At 42.9% G+C, this 13,140-nt stretch overlaps 1 protein-coding gene across 1 annotated transcript; it reads left to right on the forward strand.

The window, feature by feature from the left end:
• Positions 1-391: 391 nt before the first annotated feature.
• LOC119719286 (tolloid-like protein 1) lies at positions 392-13,137 on the forward strand. The gene is made up of 13 exons (XM_038188685.1): positions 392-940; positions 4,043-4,175; positions 4,965-5,180; positions 5,777-6,139; positions 6,508-6,558; positions 6,829-7,176; positions 8,182-8,550; positions 8,761-8,808; positions 9,039-9,398; positions 9,910-10,099; positions 10,777-10,955; positions 11,444-11,665; positions 12,084-13,137. The coding sequence occupies exons 1-12, from the start codon at positions 845-847 to the stop codon at positions 11,650-11,652; spliced, it is 2,562 nt and encodes an 853-aa protein (XP_038044613.1). The 5' UTR covers positions 392-844; the 3' UTR covers positions 11,653-11,665; positions 12,084-13,137.
• The last annotated feature ends 3 nt before the right edge of the window (positions 13,138-13,140 follow it).

A 13,140-nucleotide genomic window follows, 5' to 3' on the forward strand; every position in this document is an offset into this window, starting at 1 on the left:
TTAAGTCCTTTTACATCTGTTTACGACGAAAATATGTTCGAAGTTGTGAATTTTAAACTCATCAAGTGTGTCGATAAGGTAATGTGTTCACATTACGAATTGTGTGGTTATTTGATAAAGCTTGAGCCACCATCTTTCATCAGAGGACTCCGTTAAGCTTTCAGCAACTTTCCGGAGCTGTTACCTAGGTAACCATCTCCCCCTGTGGCGGTAGTTCACGGTAAGTCAGCCTTGGGGTTAATTCGAGTTTTGGCAGAACCCAGCCGGCGGGCTCGCCCTGATTGGTTCCTCCTTCTAACCCCCTGAGGGCCTCCCCACGGCCCTAAAGATTGATTTTCCATCTCCCGTCTCAATCCCAACTTTCCCCTGTCTCTTAAGATTTTGGCATCCTTTCCTGACACCTTGCACAACCCATAAATTAATGAAAGGAATATTAGATGACAAAACACCGGTGTGAAACAAGAAAACGCTGGTACGCACGATTTGGTGTCACGCAGCATCGATGAGTGCAACACGGAGCACTAACCCCATCACCAGTAAAAGTCTCACTACCCACCCCCATAAATCTTCTGGGAACTTGTTTCCCAAGTGAGCTGAGCCCCGGTTCTTGTGGCTGGGTTTGCCTTGTCTGGGTTGCCCTTTGTGGAGGCGTTGGATGTTTTTTTTATAGTTTTTTCTTCATGTTATATTTGCTGACGCGTCACATCGTAGGCGACTGGTAGCGTCTTATTAAAAACACCGGCTCTGCGTGCAAACCAGCGGAGACTGGTTGGGTTTTACGGGGCCAGGAGTTTACAGGGGTCTGAACTTTTTTGGGCGATTGTTTGGACGGTTCTAACTGATCATGGGCCGGCAAATCTGGATCTTGTGGCTGGTGCTGTTAGCGGGGATTCTGTGGGTGGAAGCCCGACCGAGAACGGCTCTCTTCGGCTATGAAACGGTAAGAAACTCGACTGTAAAACGGTTCACTGAGTCCCAAATTGTTTCTTGATATTTCACTCTTACCTTAGCCACGTTAGCTCTATGGTCTCGCAAAGCCCGTCTGTCTGACCTTGTCCCAACCTCTGCTCGTTACAGATTGGTATCGAATGTTCAACAAACGCCCGAAGGGCTTTCATCTTTACGCCTCAATTTGCGTCTGGTTTTTCGTTTACTTTTTAATCCTCCAAAGGCTACTTTTGTTTTACTTATTGCGTTATAGTTGGCCGCTAAAGGCCATTTTTTATTTGTTGCCTGATAAGTCCTCAATTAAATAATGCCTTCAAAGTGCTTTGTTTCGAGGTACCAATAAATACGCCATTTAAAATATTTCGAAAGTAAAGTGTTTCACTTTCAGCTGACTAGTTTATTAAAGACGATTTCACAAGTAATTAGAGAATTGGGCTACACAGCTGATTTCATTTTGGCCGTATTGATTATAGGGTAGGACCTAGACCTATACAACCATGTTATAACCATTTTTAATTTTACGTAAACGCCATAATGATTCACACAATGTACACACAGGCATATTTGTCTTAAAAGTAAACCACATTTAGTCTACGTCTCTGTAATTTTTCTAAATCGAGATCCTGTTCATCAGGATAAAACTGGTCAGTACACTACTGAAAATGGCTGCTGTGTTTTAAAGTCATAATCGTCGGACCATTTGAGCGAATATTACGTGAGAGAAATTTGCCTGGTAAACTACTGTACGTTTCGCCTAAAAGGGGAAGAGACAGTTTGCAAAGTGACGTACAAAACCTTATTTAGTTTTTATATCTGACGAGGATCAACATTCTTGGGGTGATTAACATGTTTCTTGTCGATTTACTGCTTAAAGGACTGTACCGAGTCTAGCAAGCTCGTTGGCCTACAAATATTGCTGACATAGCTTTAGCTATGAAAATACAAGTACACGGCACCCGAGGTCTTTGTATTGTAGGACATAATGCACGTAGGGACACTAAACATTATTAAGTTGTGAATCGCAGAACGAAGAAGTCGTTAACATACATGTACATCTGCTTTTTTATGCATCCCCCAAATTGTATCTTTTTAGTTTTAAGACATTAAGGTTGTAATACGTAAATGAATCTATCATTTTAGGTTTAATTAAGAAATGTTGTTTCTAATGTCTTTATGAAACGCGGTTCGTATAGCACTTTCTGAAGATTTAGAAATACTAGTAGGTCTACATTCGGCTCTCCAAAAATACATATAACTACGGGTGCTGTTTTTGGATGTTCTTGTCGACTAAAGAATGGTTGGGGGATTTGAGAGTGTTATGTAAATAGTTTTTGCAAACATACATTGATGTTTGATGACAGATGGAACCGGATGTAGGCAATGTCACTGCTCGATCGCCCACATGGTCACCTGTTGCTCTTAGACTTGGGCAAAACAAATTGAAACGTGACTCAGAAATTCTTCGGGGAAAAATGAGAGACGACCAAAGGTGTACAGCTAGTGTCATCCGCGAACACGTTGTGCTGATAGGGTTCGACCCCATGTAACCCACATGTTCTGGTTAATAGAGGTTAGAAACAGTTCAAGGAGACAAGTTTCTCACGGCCGGTCGCCTTGGTCGGTCTATCGTGCTCATACTTTGCCCAGGTGTGATTGCACCTGGTGTGATATTAATGTTGATGCAGATAGCGACAGACGACCCCGCGCATGCGCAGTCTGCATGGATACAATCTGATCACGGGAATCGTTCTTACCCCATTCCACTTCCGTTGAATTATTCTGGAAAACCCGGGCCGCGCATCTGTTCACTTATTTCAATTTAGTAGTCGGCCAGCTCTTAAAAGGAATTAATTAAGCTATCACGTAATTGATTCTCAAAGTTTATCTTGTACTTTGTATGAGAAAAAATGTGGTGTGGTGTTTTACAAAAATAAGTGGTACAACCAAGATGATCGGATGCAGCAATCACCATTGTTGCTTTAATATGGTGTACATTTTGTTAATAGCATTCCTTGGTCCCAGGCCGAAACATCTTCGGAGTCATGTGTCTTATCACTTACCTATATAAATGGTCGACCGCCAACAATGTCTTATTTTCATAAGGTTTGGTGCGGATTTTCTCAGACCGTTTGGTCCAAATCATTCCTAATTTCTAGCTCATAGGGTCGCAGGCCAAGGGAAATCCAAGCTCGTTATTTCTCCGGAGTGTACGTGCTGAGCTTAAAATCTTATCTAATTTTGGGCTAAATGCCAAACTTTATGAGCCAACTGTTCACGACAGCACGGGTCATAGTCGTTCAATCCCTCTGTACTTTTCAATTGAGGGCGCTATTTACACCACCATCACAATGAGAGTTGTGAATTGCCCTTAAAGGGATAGTCGAATGACACACATTCAAGAAACACTATACAGAAGACAAGTTTAGGCCAAAAAAGGGTCTCCGGTTTCTGGTATGCGCGCGCGTCGCCGCAGCCATGCGCGTCGGCAAAATGAAAAAGTTTTTTTTTTTTTCAATGTAAGATGATGTCTCAAAACCGCCAAACTCACTGGTTTGACTGGAACCCTGCTGCTGCACAATTTTAACGTGTTTTTAGATGGGGTTACGATCGAGTATAAGCTTTATGTGGCCTCTCTGGACTGCCATATATTTGCACTAAATTTAGTCGGGCACCATTTGCAGTCATCAGCCGACATTTGAAGGAAAAAAAACGGTAAAAAAAAAAAGCCGCGTCGCCGCACCACTTTTGGGGCAAGCTTCATACCAGAAACCGGAGACTTTTTTTTTGGCCTTAATTAAATAGTTTTTCTAAGGCTATGGAGGGTCACATGCAATATTATCCTTGCCCTACAAAGAACAAAGATACGCACAATACCGGCAGAAAACTCGAACGATAGGCCTACATTGTAAAACCTTTTGAAAATAAGACATTGTTGGCGGTCGGCCATTTCTATAGGTAAGTAATAAGACACATGACTCCGAACTGATGTTTCGGCCTGGGACCAAGGAATGCTATTGAACTGTCATTTTTCTTTTTATGAACCATTTTCTCACCATGCCTTTCATCATCTTACCACTCCTCCATGATCTTACAGGCTGGACAAGATGATGAGGAGAATTTTCTGAAGCGAGTCCGGCGCCAGACCGATGGAACCCCGACTACCATGAGGCAGTCTAAGTACCTGCTGTCCATCCTGAACCAACTCATGGATGACCTCAGCCTGCAAGGTAAGACCGGATGTATCAACCACTTCCGGGTCACTTATAGGGGACTACACTAAGGCCTACTCAAGGGCGGATCCAGAACACATTTTTTTTTTGGGGGGGGGGGAGGCAAAAAAATGTTGGTCCCCAAAAAGTGGGTCCAAAAAATTACGGCGTGGGGTTCGGGGCCTGCTTTAAGGTAACATACAACATTTGCAAACATCAAAACACGAAATATCTTACTGGATTGTTAGGGATCGACATTCTAAAGCACCCAATAAAATCGTGGCTCCTGGTGTGATGACAATTTTAAGAAAAATTGAATTTTTCCAATGCTGGTCGGCCGACCAGCGTTGGAAAAAACTGGCTTTTTTTCCAAAATTGCTCTTAATTTTCCATAATTAGTTTTTCCGCATTTTTTGTGCAATTGATTACACACATGTGAAGGGGTACAAACCTGTCGGACTGGTTCTCTGCCCTTACAATTCCCCAAAGTCAACAAACTGCTCCGTTTCATCTTAAGTGGGGTCAGGGAAGCAGACTACAAGAACATGGTGTTTTTCTTGTTTTTCCCCCCAGCATATTCAAGCCCAAAGCGTGAAACAAGTCTGTTTAATAATATTTGCCATCACATTCTAATCCCCCAAGTCCATTTACTACTGAAAATTACAGCAAGAGCAAATGTTGTACATTCCCTTTAAGGGCCCCCTTGGGCCTACTCCTGTTTATTCATACCAGCACTTCTAATAGGAAATGACCACTATTATATTAGATATCAATAAACAAGGTATCTTTACCTGTTTGTCTATGCAGTGTGCGAAGGAGACATCACCAAAGGCGTGCAGTGTCCCGAGGAGAACCTCTGCGTACCATGGGAAGGGATATGCGACGAGGAGCAGGTTTGTGGAATGGAGACAAAAGCTGGCTGTCTAAACAGCTCCTCCGTCACCTACGGCGTGCCTCAAGAAAGACTATGCAATGGAGATGAGAACAAGGACTGGTGCGTGCTGCCGCAGTATATACCCAATAGTAAGTAGACGGGATACCAGATCTCGTGACGCCATAGTGTGTCCCCGTGAGCGTGTGACTTTGTGCTTTCCGCGTTATATTAATGACGAGACCTGGAAACAAGGGCCAGTAGGCTGAGCGCGGAAAACCATTACTCAGCGAAAGCAGAATACCGGCCAATTATTTCCTCGCACGAAATCGCCATATTTGGAATCAAAGCAAGACTATGGCCTCGTCCCAATTTCTTGTTTTGAGCTATTGTCCAGATCTTCACCCATTACAGCTACGTGGGAACTAACTGACAATAGACGTAGCTCTGGAAGCTCGTTTTGGACACAGCCCCAGCTTGCAATGCGAGTGTTTTGTGTTATTAATATTTTTTTATTGCTAAGCAATTGCGTAATGGGAAACATTCAAGTGACTTACTTTTGCAAAACAGTGAAAACCTCTCTTTCAACGTTAGACCCACCACTGCGTACATAGGCAACAAAACGTCTGCGATTTGCCAAACGTCATGAGCCGGGACTTCGAGCTTCCTGAAACGAATGATTATTTGTGGATGTTTTAGTGATTTGCCAGTCTTTTTAAGTAAGAGTGTCTTTCCTCTTTTTTCGCAGCCTGTGGCAGTGTGGTGAACGTTCCCAAGGGAGGCAAAGCTACCGTCTACTCACCATACTTCCCCGGTAGCTACCCGGGTGATACCCAGTGCGAGTGGTCCATCCAAGGTGCGGAAGGGGTCCGCCTGAGCGTCAACGCCAAGAGCTTTGAGTCAGAGGAGAACTACGACTACATAGACATTGGGTCTGGCAAGATGAAGGAGGATGATAGCACTCATTACATCTACAAGCACAGCGGGCAGAAGCTCCCGCCAACACCTGCCTTCTCTACGCCAGACAACAACCTGTTCCTGACATTTCAATCTGATATGTGGGTCACCTTCAAGGGATTCGAGATCGAGTTTGCTGACGTGGATGCTTACGGTAAGGATCTCTGAAATGTTATCCATACGTCAAAGACAATCAAAGTACGTTACTGTTTTAGCGGTGCTGTATAGGTTTTTGAGGGGGCCTAACAAAATGTAACCTGTCTGCTTGACGACCTAGTAATTTTGATCGAGGGTTGGAAAATAATATCGCGATTTGAAAGCGGTAAAAAAATCACCAATTTTAGAGGGACTTTATCCTCTCAATCAGAAATATATTTGGAGCAGTGTGCTGTGCTGCATGTTTAGGTTTCGAGAGCACCACCAGTGCATGGTTCATCAACAAGATTCCTCATTGACAAGTTGTCTAATGGACCCTTATTTCACCTGTATTTCACCTGTCAATTTTCTTCTGTTCCTTTTTAGACCCAGGAGTGGATATCACAGACGTTATGGGTGATGGTGGTGTCAACACCAGTAAGTATCATTGCTGATGACCACCATTCTAATGTCATGGCAATTATACCTTAGCCAAATAGACAATTACTATTTCAGCTGTTGAATTAAAACGAATGTAATAATAAGCAACTTGAACCGATTGTTGGATTTGAAGAGTAAACAAAACAAGAGTAAATCCAACCTGTTACTGTTAGATATCTTTAGTGGACGAGTTGACAGTATCATACAAGGGTGTGGCAATAATTACACCCCAAGTGTCACCACCATGTTATTGTTGCTTCTCAATAGCCTGCGGTGAAAACATCCAACTCAAGAGCGACGGAGAAGTAACCATCACATCCCCACGGTACCCTCAGAATTACCCGAACAACTACCAGTGCGACTGGATCGTCTCCATCGACGCCGGTCAGCGCATTGGTATCTCCTTCGAGACGCTGGACCTGGAGCCCGACGCGGATTTCTTGGAGATCGGTGCCGGAAGCAGACCCGGTGCGCCCACTCTCCGTTTAACTGGCAACAGGAAGCCCGAGGAAGCCACAATGTTGGACTCGGGTACCGTGTGGTTGAGACTGAAGACTGACCCGAGTATCAACAGGTTGGGATTCAAGGCTACTGTCAGGGAACAACCTTATAATGGTATGCTTACAACTCCACAGTTTTACTGAGTACTTGACCAAGTCCGCAAAAATCCATCAAACAAACTACTTAAGTTCCAATGCATGCTTTGCTTTAGGCCTCCGGGACCAAGTCCATCATACTCCACCATCATTTAGTCAAACCAGGCCTGCAGGACCAAACGGGTGATGGATTTTGATGCAGTTGAGGGGTAAGGGTTTTAGTAGTGGTGAACAATGCTGAATGCGCTATGAGTAACAAAGTGCATGTAAAGCTTACGCAGACAGAACATACACCTACACGCACACACATGTTTACGTTACAATTACATGCCAAGTGTGGACATTCCCTTGGTTTCGTGTAGTTAAGAAAATTCTCTGAAAAAAACCCTCATTTTACTCTCACTTGTGAACACTTTCAACCCAATTTTTTTTCTATGATTCCCTTTAGTGTTTCTCTTCATTTTGCCACAGATAAACCTAACCCAAAAATGCCTCTAAACCTGTTTTCCAGAAAGGGGGAAACACTGTGTAGACTTGCCCACGTCCACACAACGTCGCCTCTACCTGGTTTATGTGGACCTATTTTGTTCGGAAGTCCACACAGTGAATGTAATGCCTACCCACCTGCATTACACTGCAAATTTAAGAGTATCTTCTACAGTCCTTGGGTTGAAGACTACTTTCATAAAATAATGAGCTGGAGTATGAGTACGTAAAAATGTTTGTGGGCGCTCAGAATCGGATGTAGTTCGCAGATTAAACAGTTATGAACTACAGTTTTGAGCAGTGATTCTTCCTCTAGAAATCAGAGGTTTCGGCAAAAAGTTATAATTTCAGACCAACAATTTAACCGTGATTTTTTTGTCACTTTAGCTGAGAGCCTAAAAACGAATACTTAATTTTTCAAAATTGTTTACCCTCGCTGTGAGATCCTGGCACCGTAGCTGAACCATGTTTTTATAGCTCTAAACATGAATGAGCTAAACCTGTTAAAAAAAGTAGTACTGTCTACTCTTTCTGATAGAATGCGGAGGTGATGTCCCCATTAGTCGCGATGGCTCGGCCGTTGTCGCCTCTCCTCAATTCCCGGACGTTGGTTACCATCTCAACCACAACTGCCTCTGGAAGATCAAGGGTGACCCAGAGAGGGGTCTGACGGCCGTCTTCAAGAAATTCAACACCGAGAAGCAGTGGGATACGGTCTCAGTGGGATTCGGACCCGAGCCGGCCCGAGATGGCTCCAACTATGTGATCAAGAATTGGAGCGGGGACGAGCTACCGGAACCTGCCGAGTTCATGACGGATGACAATGAGATGTGGATCCACTTCAAGACCGATGGGACTGTGATTGATCGTGGTTGGAAGGTCCAGATATTCGATAATAATGTCATGTGTGAGTATATCAATCCTGTTGTTACTGAGTTGTTGTAAGTCTTCACACAAGTGATCACAGACTGTCATAAATCATCACAAATCATCATAAGTCAACTGCAGGTTATCACAAGCATCAACAGTTATCTAAAGTCATGTGTGACGAACACATTCTCCTGCCATTGTTCTTCCAAGTTGTATTTAACATTTTTGTATTTTTCTCCACTCACAGCGTCAAACACAACGGTTGAAGAGAAGCCAAAGAAGAAACCTGACAGGGGTATGTGAATATTATCATTTATTTTTTTATTATTATCAATTTAAAAAGACGTTTTTTTCCCTTTCTCCTTAGTGATCAGTGTACCCCCAGAAAACTGTGAGTAATTAACACTGCCGGAGCTAGTTTAATTGCTTGGTATGTATCGGGCGAGTGTTTCGGTGCTGTATCCACGAGCTTCTAATCTTACAATGAGGTTTCTATTCCGTTTAATAATGGTTTGCTCTCAACAGATTGCGGTGGCACGGTTCGCTTCGATCCCAGCATGGGCAAGGCTGTCATTACCTCGCCCGACTACCCGTACAAGTACCGCCCTATCCTGGACTGTCAGTGGTTCATCGACATCCCGTACGAGGGAGACGTCCTGCTGCACTTCGATCAGTTCAACACCGAGAAATACCGGGATGTGGTCAGCGTGGGCACCGGCACCAACCCTGATGATGAGTCCACGGCGCTGGTCAACATGTACAGCGGGGCCGCCAGACCCGAAGACGTCCAGACGGATCAGAAGAGACTGTGGGTGAAGTTCTTGACCGATTTCCAGACGGAGTTAACCGGGTGGAAGTTGGAGGTCATTTCTATTCCCACTGAGGGTAAGGAACGTTGATAGAGTGAACCAGATATAATGATTGCTTAGCTAAGCAGCTGGAACATATAAACACTTGTATAGGGCATATTTGTGAAGAAATACTTTGCAAAGAAACATGAGAAAGGTGGATGATGGAAGGAGAAAGTTAGGAATGTTTGTTGTCGGAGTATTATTGGCATATCAATTAGGCCGATCGTGCCACAACTTACCTCTCACAACTCTCAAAAGTGATCTTATAAGTCAATCTACTTTGCAAGATTTGAAAATGGAAGATGAAATCGGTGTTGTAAAAGATGTTGTCTTAATATTAGTAGCCGCCATTGATGACATGATGTCTTATTTTCTGTGTAAGCTCTTTCTAATAAAGACCTTTTGGGGAATCCGGAGAACCCTCAGTAAAACACTTTACTGAAACTTACATACCACCAAATTAGATTGATAAAACGACACTTACATACCACCAAATGAAATTTATCAAAAGTTGTGATTATAATAATATCTTATCCCCAACACAGAATGTGGTGGTTATATCGTGGTACCATCTAACGCCTCTATCTCCATCGCCTCTCCCGGCTACCCATACCGCTACGAGGGAGACCAGAAATGCGTCTACACCATCGTGGGGCCAAACAACAGACGTGTACGTATCAGTGTGGCTGACTTCGAGTCTGAGCTGTATGGTGGTATTCTCAGCATCGGAGAAGGGTAGGTTGGGGATTGCAAAAGGGCCAATAAGCGTCTTCTTATTTCTTTCTTCTTGTTGTTGTTGTTGCTTTTGGGGTTTTTTTTGGGGGGGGGGTGGGGGGATTCGCCCATTACAAGATTGAAAGCCACACAAGGTAAGGCTACAAAGGAAAGTGGACGAGGACAGAAAGATCTGAGAAATTAAACGAAGAGACTAGAGATTTCAGGAGAAAGGAATTTATTTTCCTCTTGAAGTAGAGCTGATTTTAACCTTTAAGTAAAGTTGTAAACTCTTTAAACTTTGTAGTAGCCGTACACCATGGAGTTATATATATCTTTTCAGCACATGCACTAAAAAGAAAGTTCTTGGAAGAATCAATTGATGAACACTCAGTGGACATTTCACTCAGTAGGCCTCCTATCTTCTGATAAGCTTCAGATCTCTACCGAGCTCAAATGGTTTTCAAGAAAATCGCATTTGCACGCGGATGGAAAACCACTTTGTTAAACTGTGTGTCCATGCCTTGGGTGTATTTTGTAATGCAGTAAGATCGAAAGCAACAGAGTATGGATCATTGCCATTGAAATTTTGCCAAGAAACATTCAATCGGTATCTAGTGTTTATGGTGGAACAAACTACATGTGGTTCCGAGAGGATTTGAAAATGTATTTTCTGTACCCTTTTCTCGTGATTTCAGGTGTAGGAAGAAGGACTTTGGTAGCAGCGTGATCGTGGACCAGCATAGTGGCTTCACCCGACCGTTGTATGACGCTTTTATCCCCCGGACCAGCGTGGCTTGGATTCGATGGATTACGGAGTACGACAGGCCGTACAAAGGATGGAAGATAGTGGCTAGCGACACGGGTCTTGTAGGCGGTAAGATGAAGTCGATTCCCGGTCAGATTTGGAATAACTCCTGTGATGATTTTAACATCTCTCCGACGTGAAAAAAATCCATCCTACAAGCCTTTGCGGTATTTTATTCTGAAGGTCGTGAGTACATGCCTTTCTAAAATTGTCTGAACTCCTCTGTTCCTCCATCATTCGAATTCTTTCCTAATCCTAAAACAGCCACTTTTTTTTGAAGGATTTGCAGCATTCAGGAAGCCATATTCAAGCTCATGTTACTTACACATAGGCTTGATGTCACTCGAAATGTTCAATACAAAGAATATGTCCTTGTATCATGCAACGTTGATTTTGAAGGATACCCCATGATGGAAGGGTAAATACCCAATGAGTTACTAACCCGGGGTTAGAGCAATATGTTTGTTTAGCAATACCAGATTAGAGGCAAGTTTGGCATAATGTATAAGTTTTGTTTCGGGAATGAGGAGCTTGCTAACATTGCTCTCCATCTACAGAACCCTCGCTGAATGAGGACGGTTCCAGGATCCCATGCGATCCGCCAGGCCCAACCACCCCGGCCACATCCACCGCAGGCCCCTCGCCAGGACCCACCGAGGGCAGCGGCAGTGGCTACCCGGACTGGTACGACGATGGACCCGGCGCCGAGGTACACATGGAAACTGAGGTGCCTGATCATGTGCCCGATGTCGAGTACTCCGTGTAAGGACGGAGTGTAGGTAAGAGAACAACCCATACTTGTTTCGTTAGCTTTGGTGACTATCCCATTGTACCATGGGGACCGAAGATGCTGTGGGGACAGCAGAAAGTCCCCATAACTCGGTCCTAGTTTGCCTAAACAACTTCTCCATAACGCGGTGACGGCCCGCCCACATCATCAGAGTTGGACAGGATTGGTGGCAGTAGATATGATGAAGTTAGCGATTTCAAATGGATGCTGCCATTTCGGAGAGATTATTGGTACTAACTGGTATCGTTTCATGGACAAAGTACATGTAGGCCCTACCCCAAAATACCGTCTTGCACAAATCTACATTTGCAAACGTGAATAGCAATTTTCCGATGCTCCTATATCAACTGTACATAAAATAAGAAAATTACTGATTCTGAATTCTGTGTATTACTGTTCCTCCCCAGGTAAAAGAGCTTTTTGCCTGATACCGTCTACAACGAGGGGATCGAGGTTGTGACGCTCATGGCGGATGTCAACATTTTTGTTATTCAGATGAACACAAATTAATAAATATCATCGTAGCTGAACCCCATACTTGAATTATCCAAACCATTACACATCTGACAATCTTTAGTGTCAGTCAAGGGGTAAATTTTGAAAAGAGTTAAGTTTCCGAGGTTCATGTTTGCAACAATCAATGTCTAAGGTCCCCCAAGTGATCACAAACCCCCTAAAATTTTCCTGAAAGGACCTAAAGCCACTGAGAGAAAGGATAACTGGACAAAATAAAGAGATATTTGTGTTATCTGAGAAGCAGAGATAAACAGCAGGTAAATGTTAAGTCTGTTTACCTTTTTGTTAGTTTAATATTAAAAATAGTTCATATTTGCCAACATATTAGTCTTATCCATTTATTTTCAGACGTTGCTTTTTAAAATAGAACTGAATGTTTGTTTTTGCTGCGATATCCCCGTTTCCTTTTTTCAATGTCATTTCGAACGCGTAGATTTAGTTTCTTAATTATTAGTAGACGTAAGTCCATGTGTTAGTGACCCTTTGTGTTAACAAACTGTAATTGGCTGTGAAATTTAAGCGACACGAAAATTAGAATATACTCATTGATAAATTCTTTTATTTCGTAAAATCGTTATATTAGACCTGAATGCTTTTGTTTTGAATAATTATTCAATCTACGAGCATGTATCTGTTTTATGCTTAACTGTTTTTAGATTCCTGGGTAGTTTGCTTATCACTTTTTGTATTTGCTTGTACTAAAGGGGTTACGCTTGACAGAGATAGTACTGTTTTCTTAACTTCTTATAAGAAACAAATCTTTACCATTGAAAATAGGACAGTACTGTTTGACCTTTGGCACTGGTGACAAAGGTCAGGTGTCAAAGGTCAGGAGACAAATTGGAAGGATGAACCCACAGCACAAAATATTAACCAAAGCATGTCGTGATGTGATTCCATGTATTACAAAGAGGTTAATAAATACAAAATAGTTATATCAAATTATGA

Source organism: Patiria miniata, unplaced genomic scaffold (assembly GCF_015706575.1).
Source record: "Patiria miniata isolate m_02_andy unplaced genomic scaffold, ASM1570657v1 HiC_scaffold_8, whole genome shotgun sequence".
Classification (NCBI taxonomy): domain Eukaryota; kingdom Metazoa; phylum Echinodermata; class Asteroidea; order Valvatida; family Asterinidae; genus Patiria; species Patiria miniata.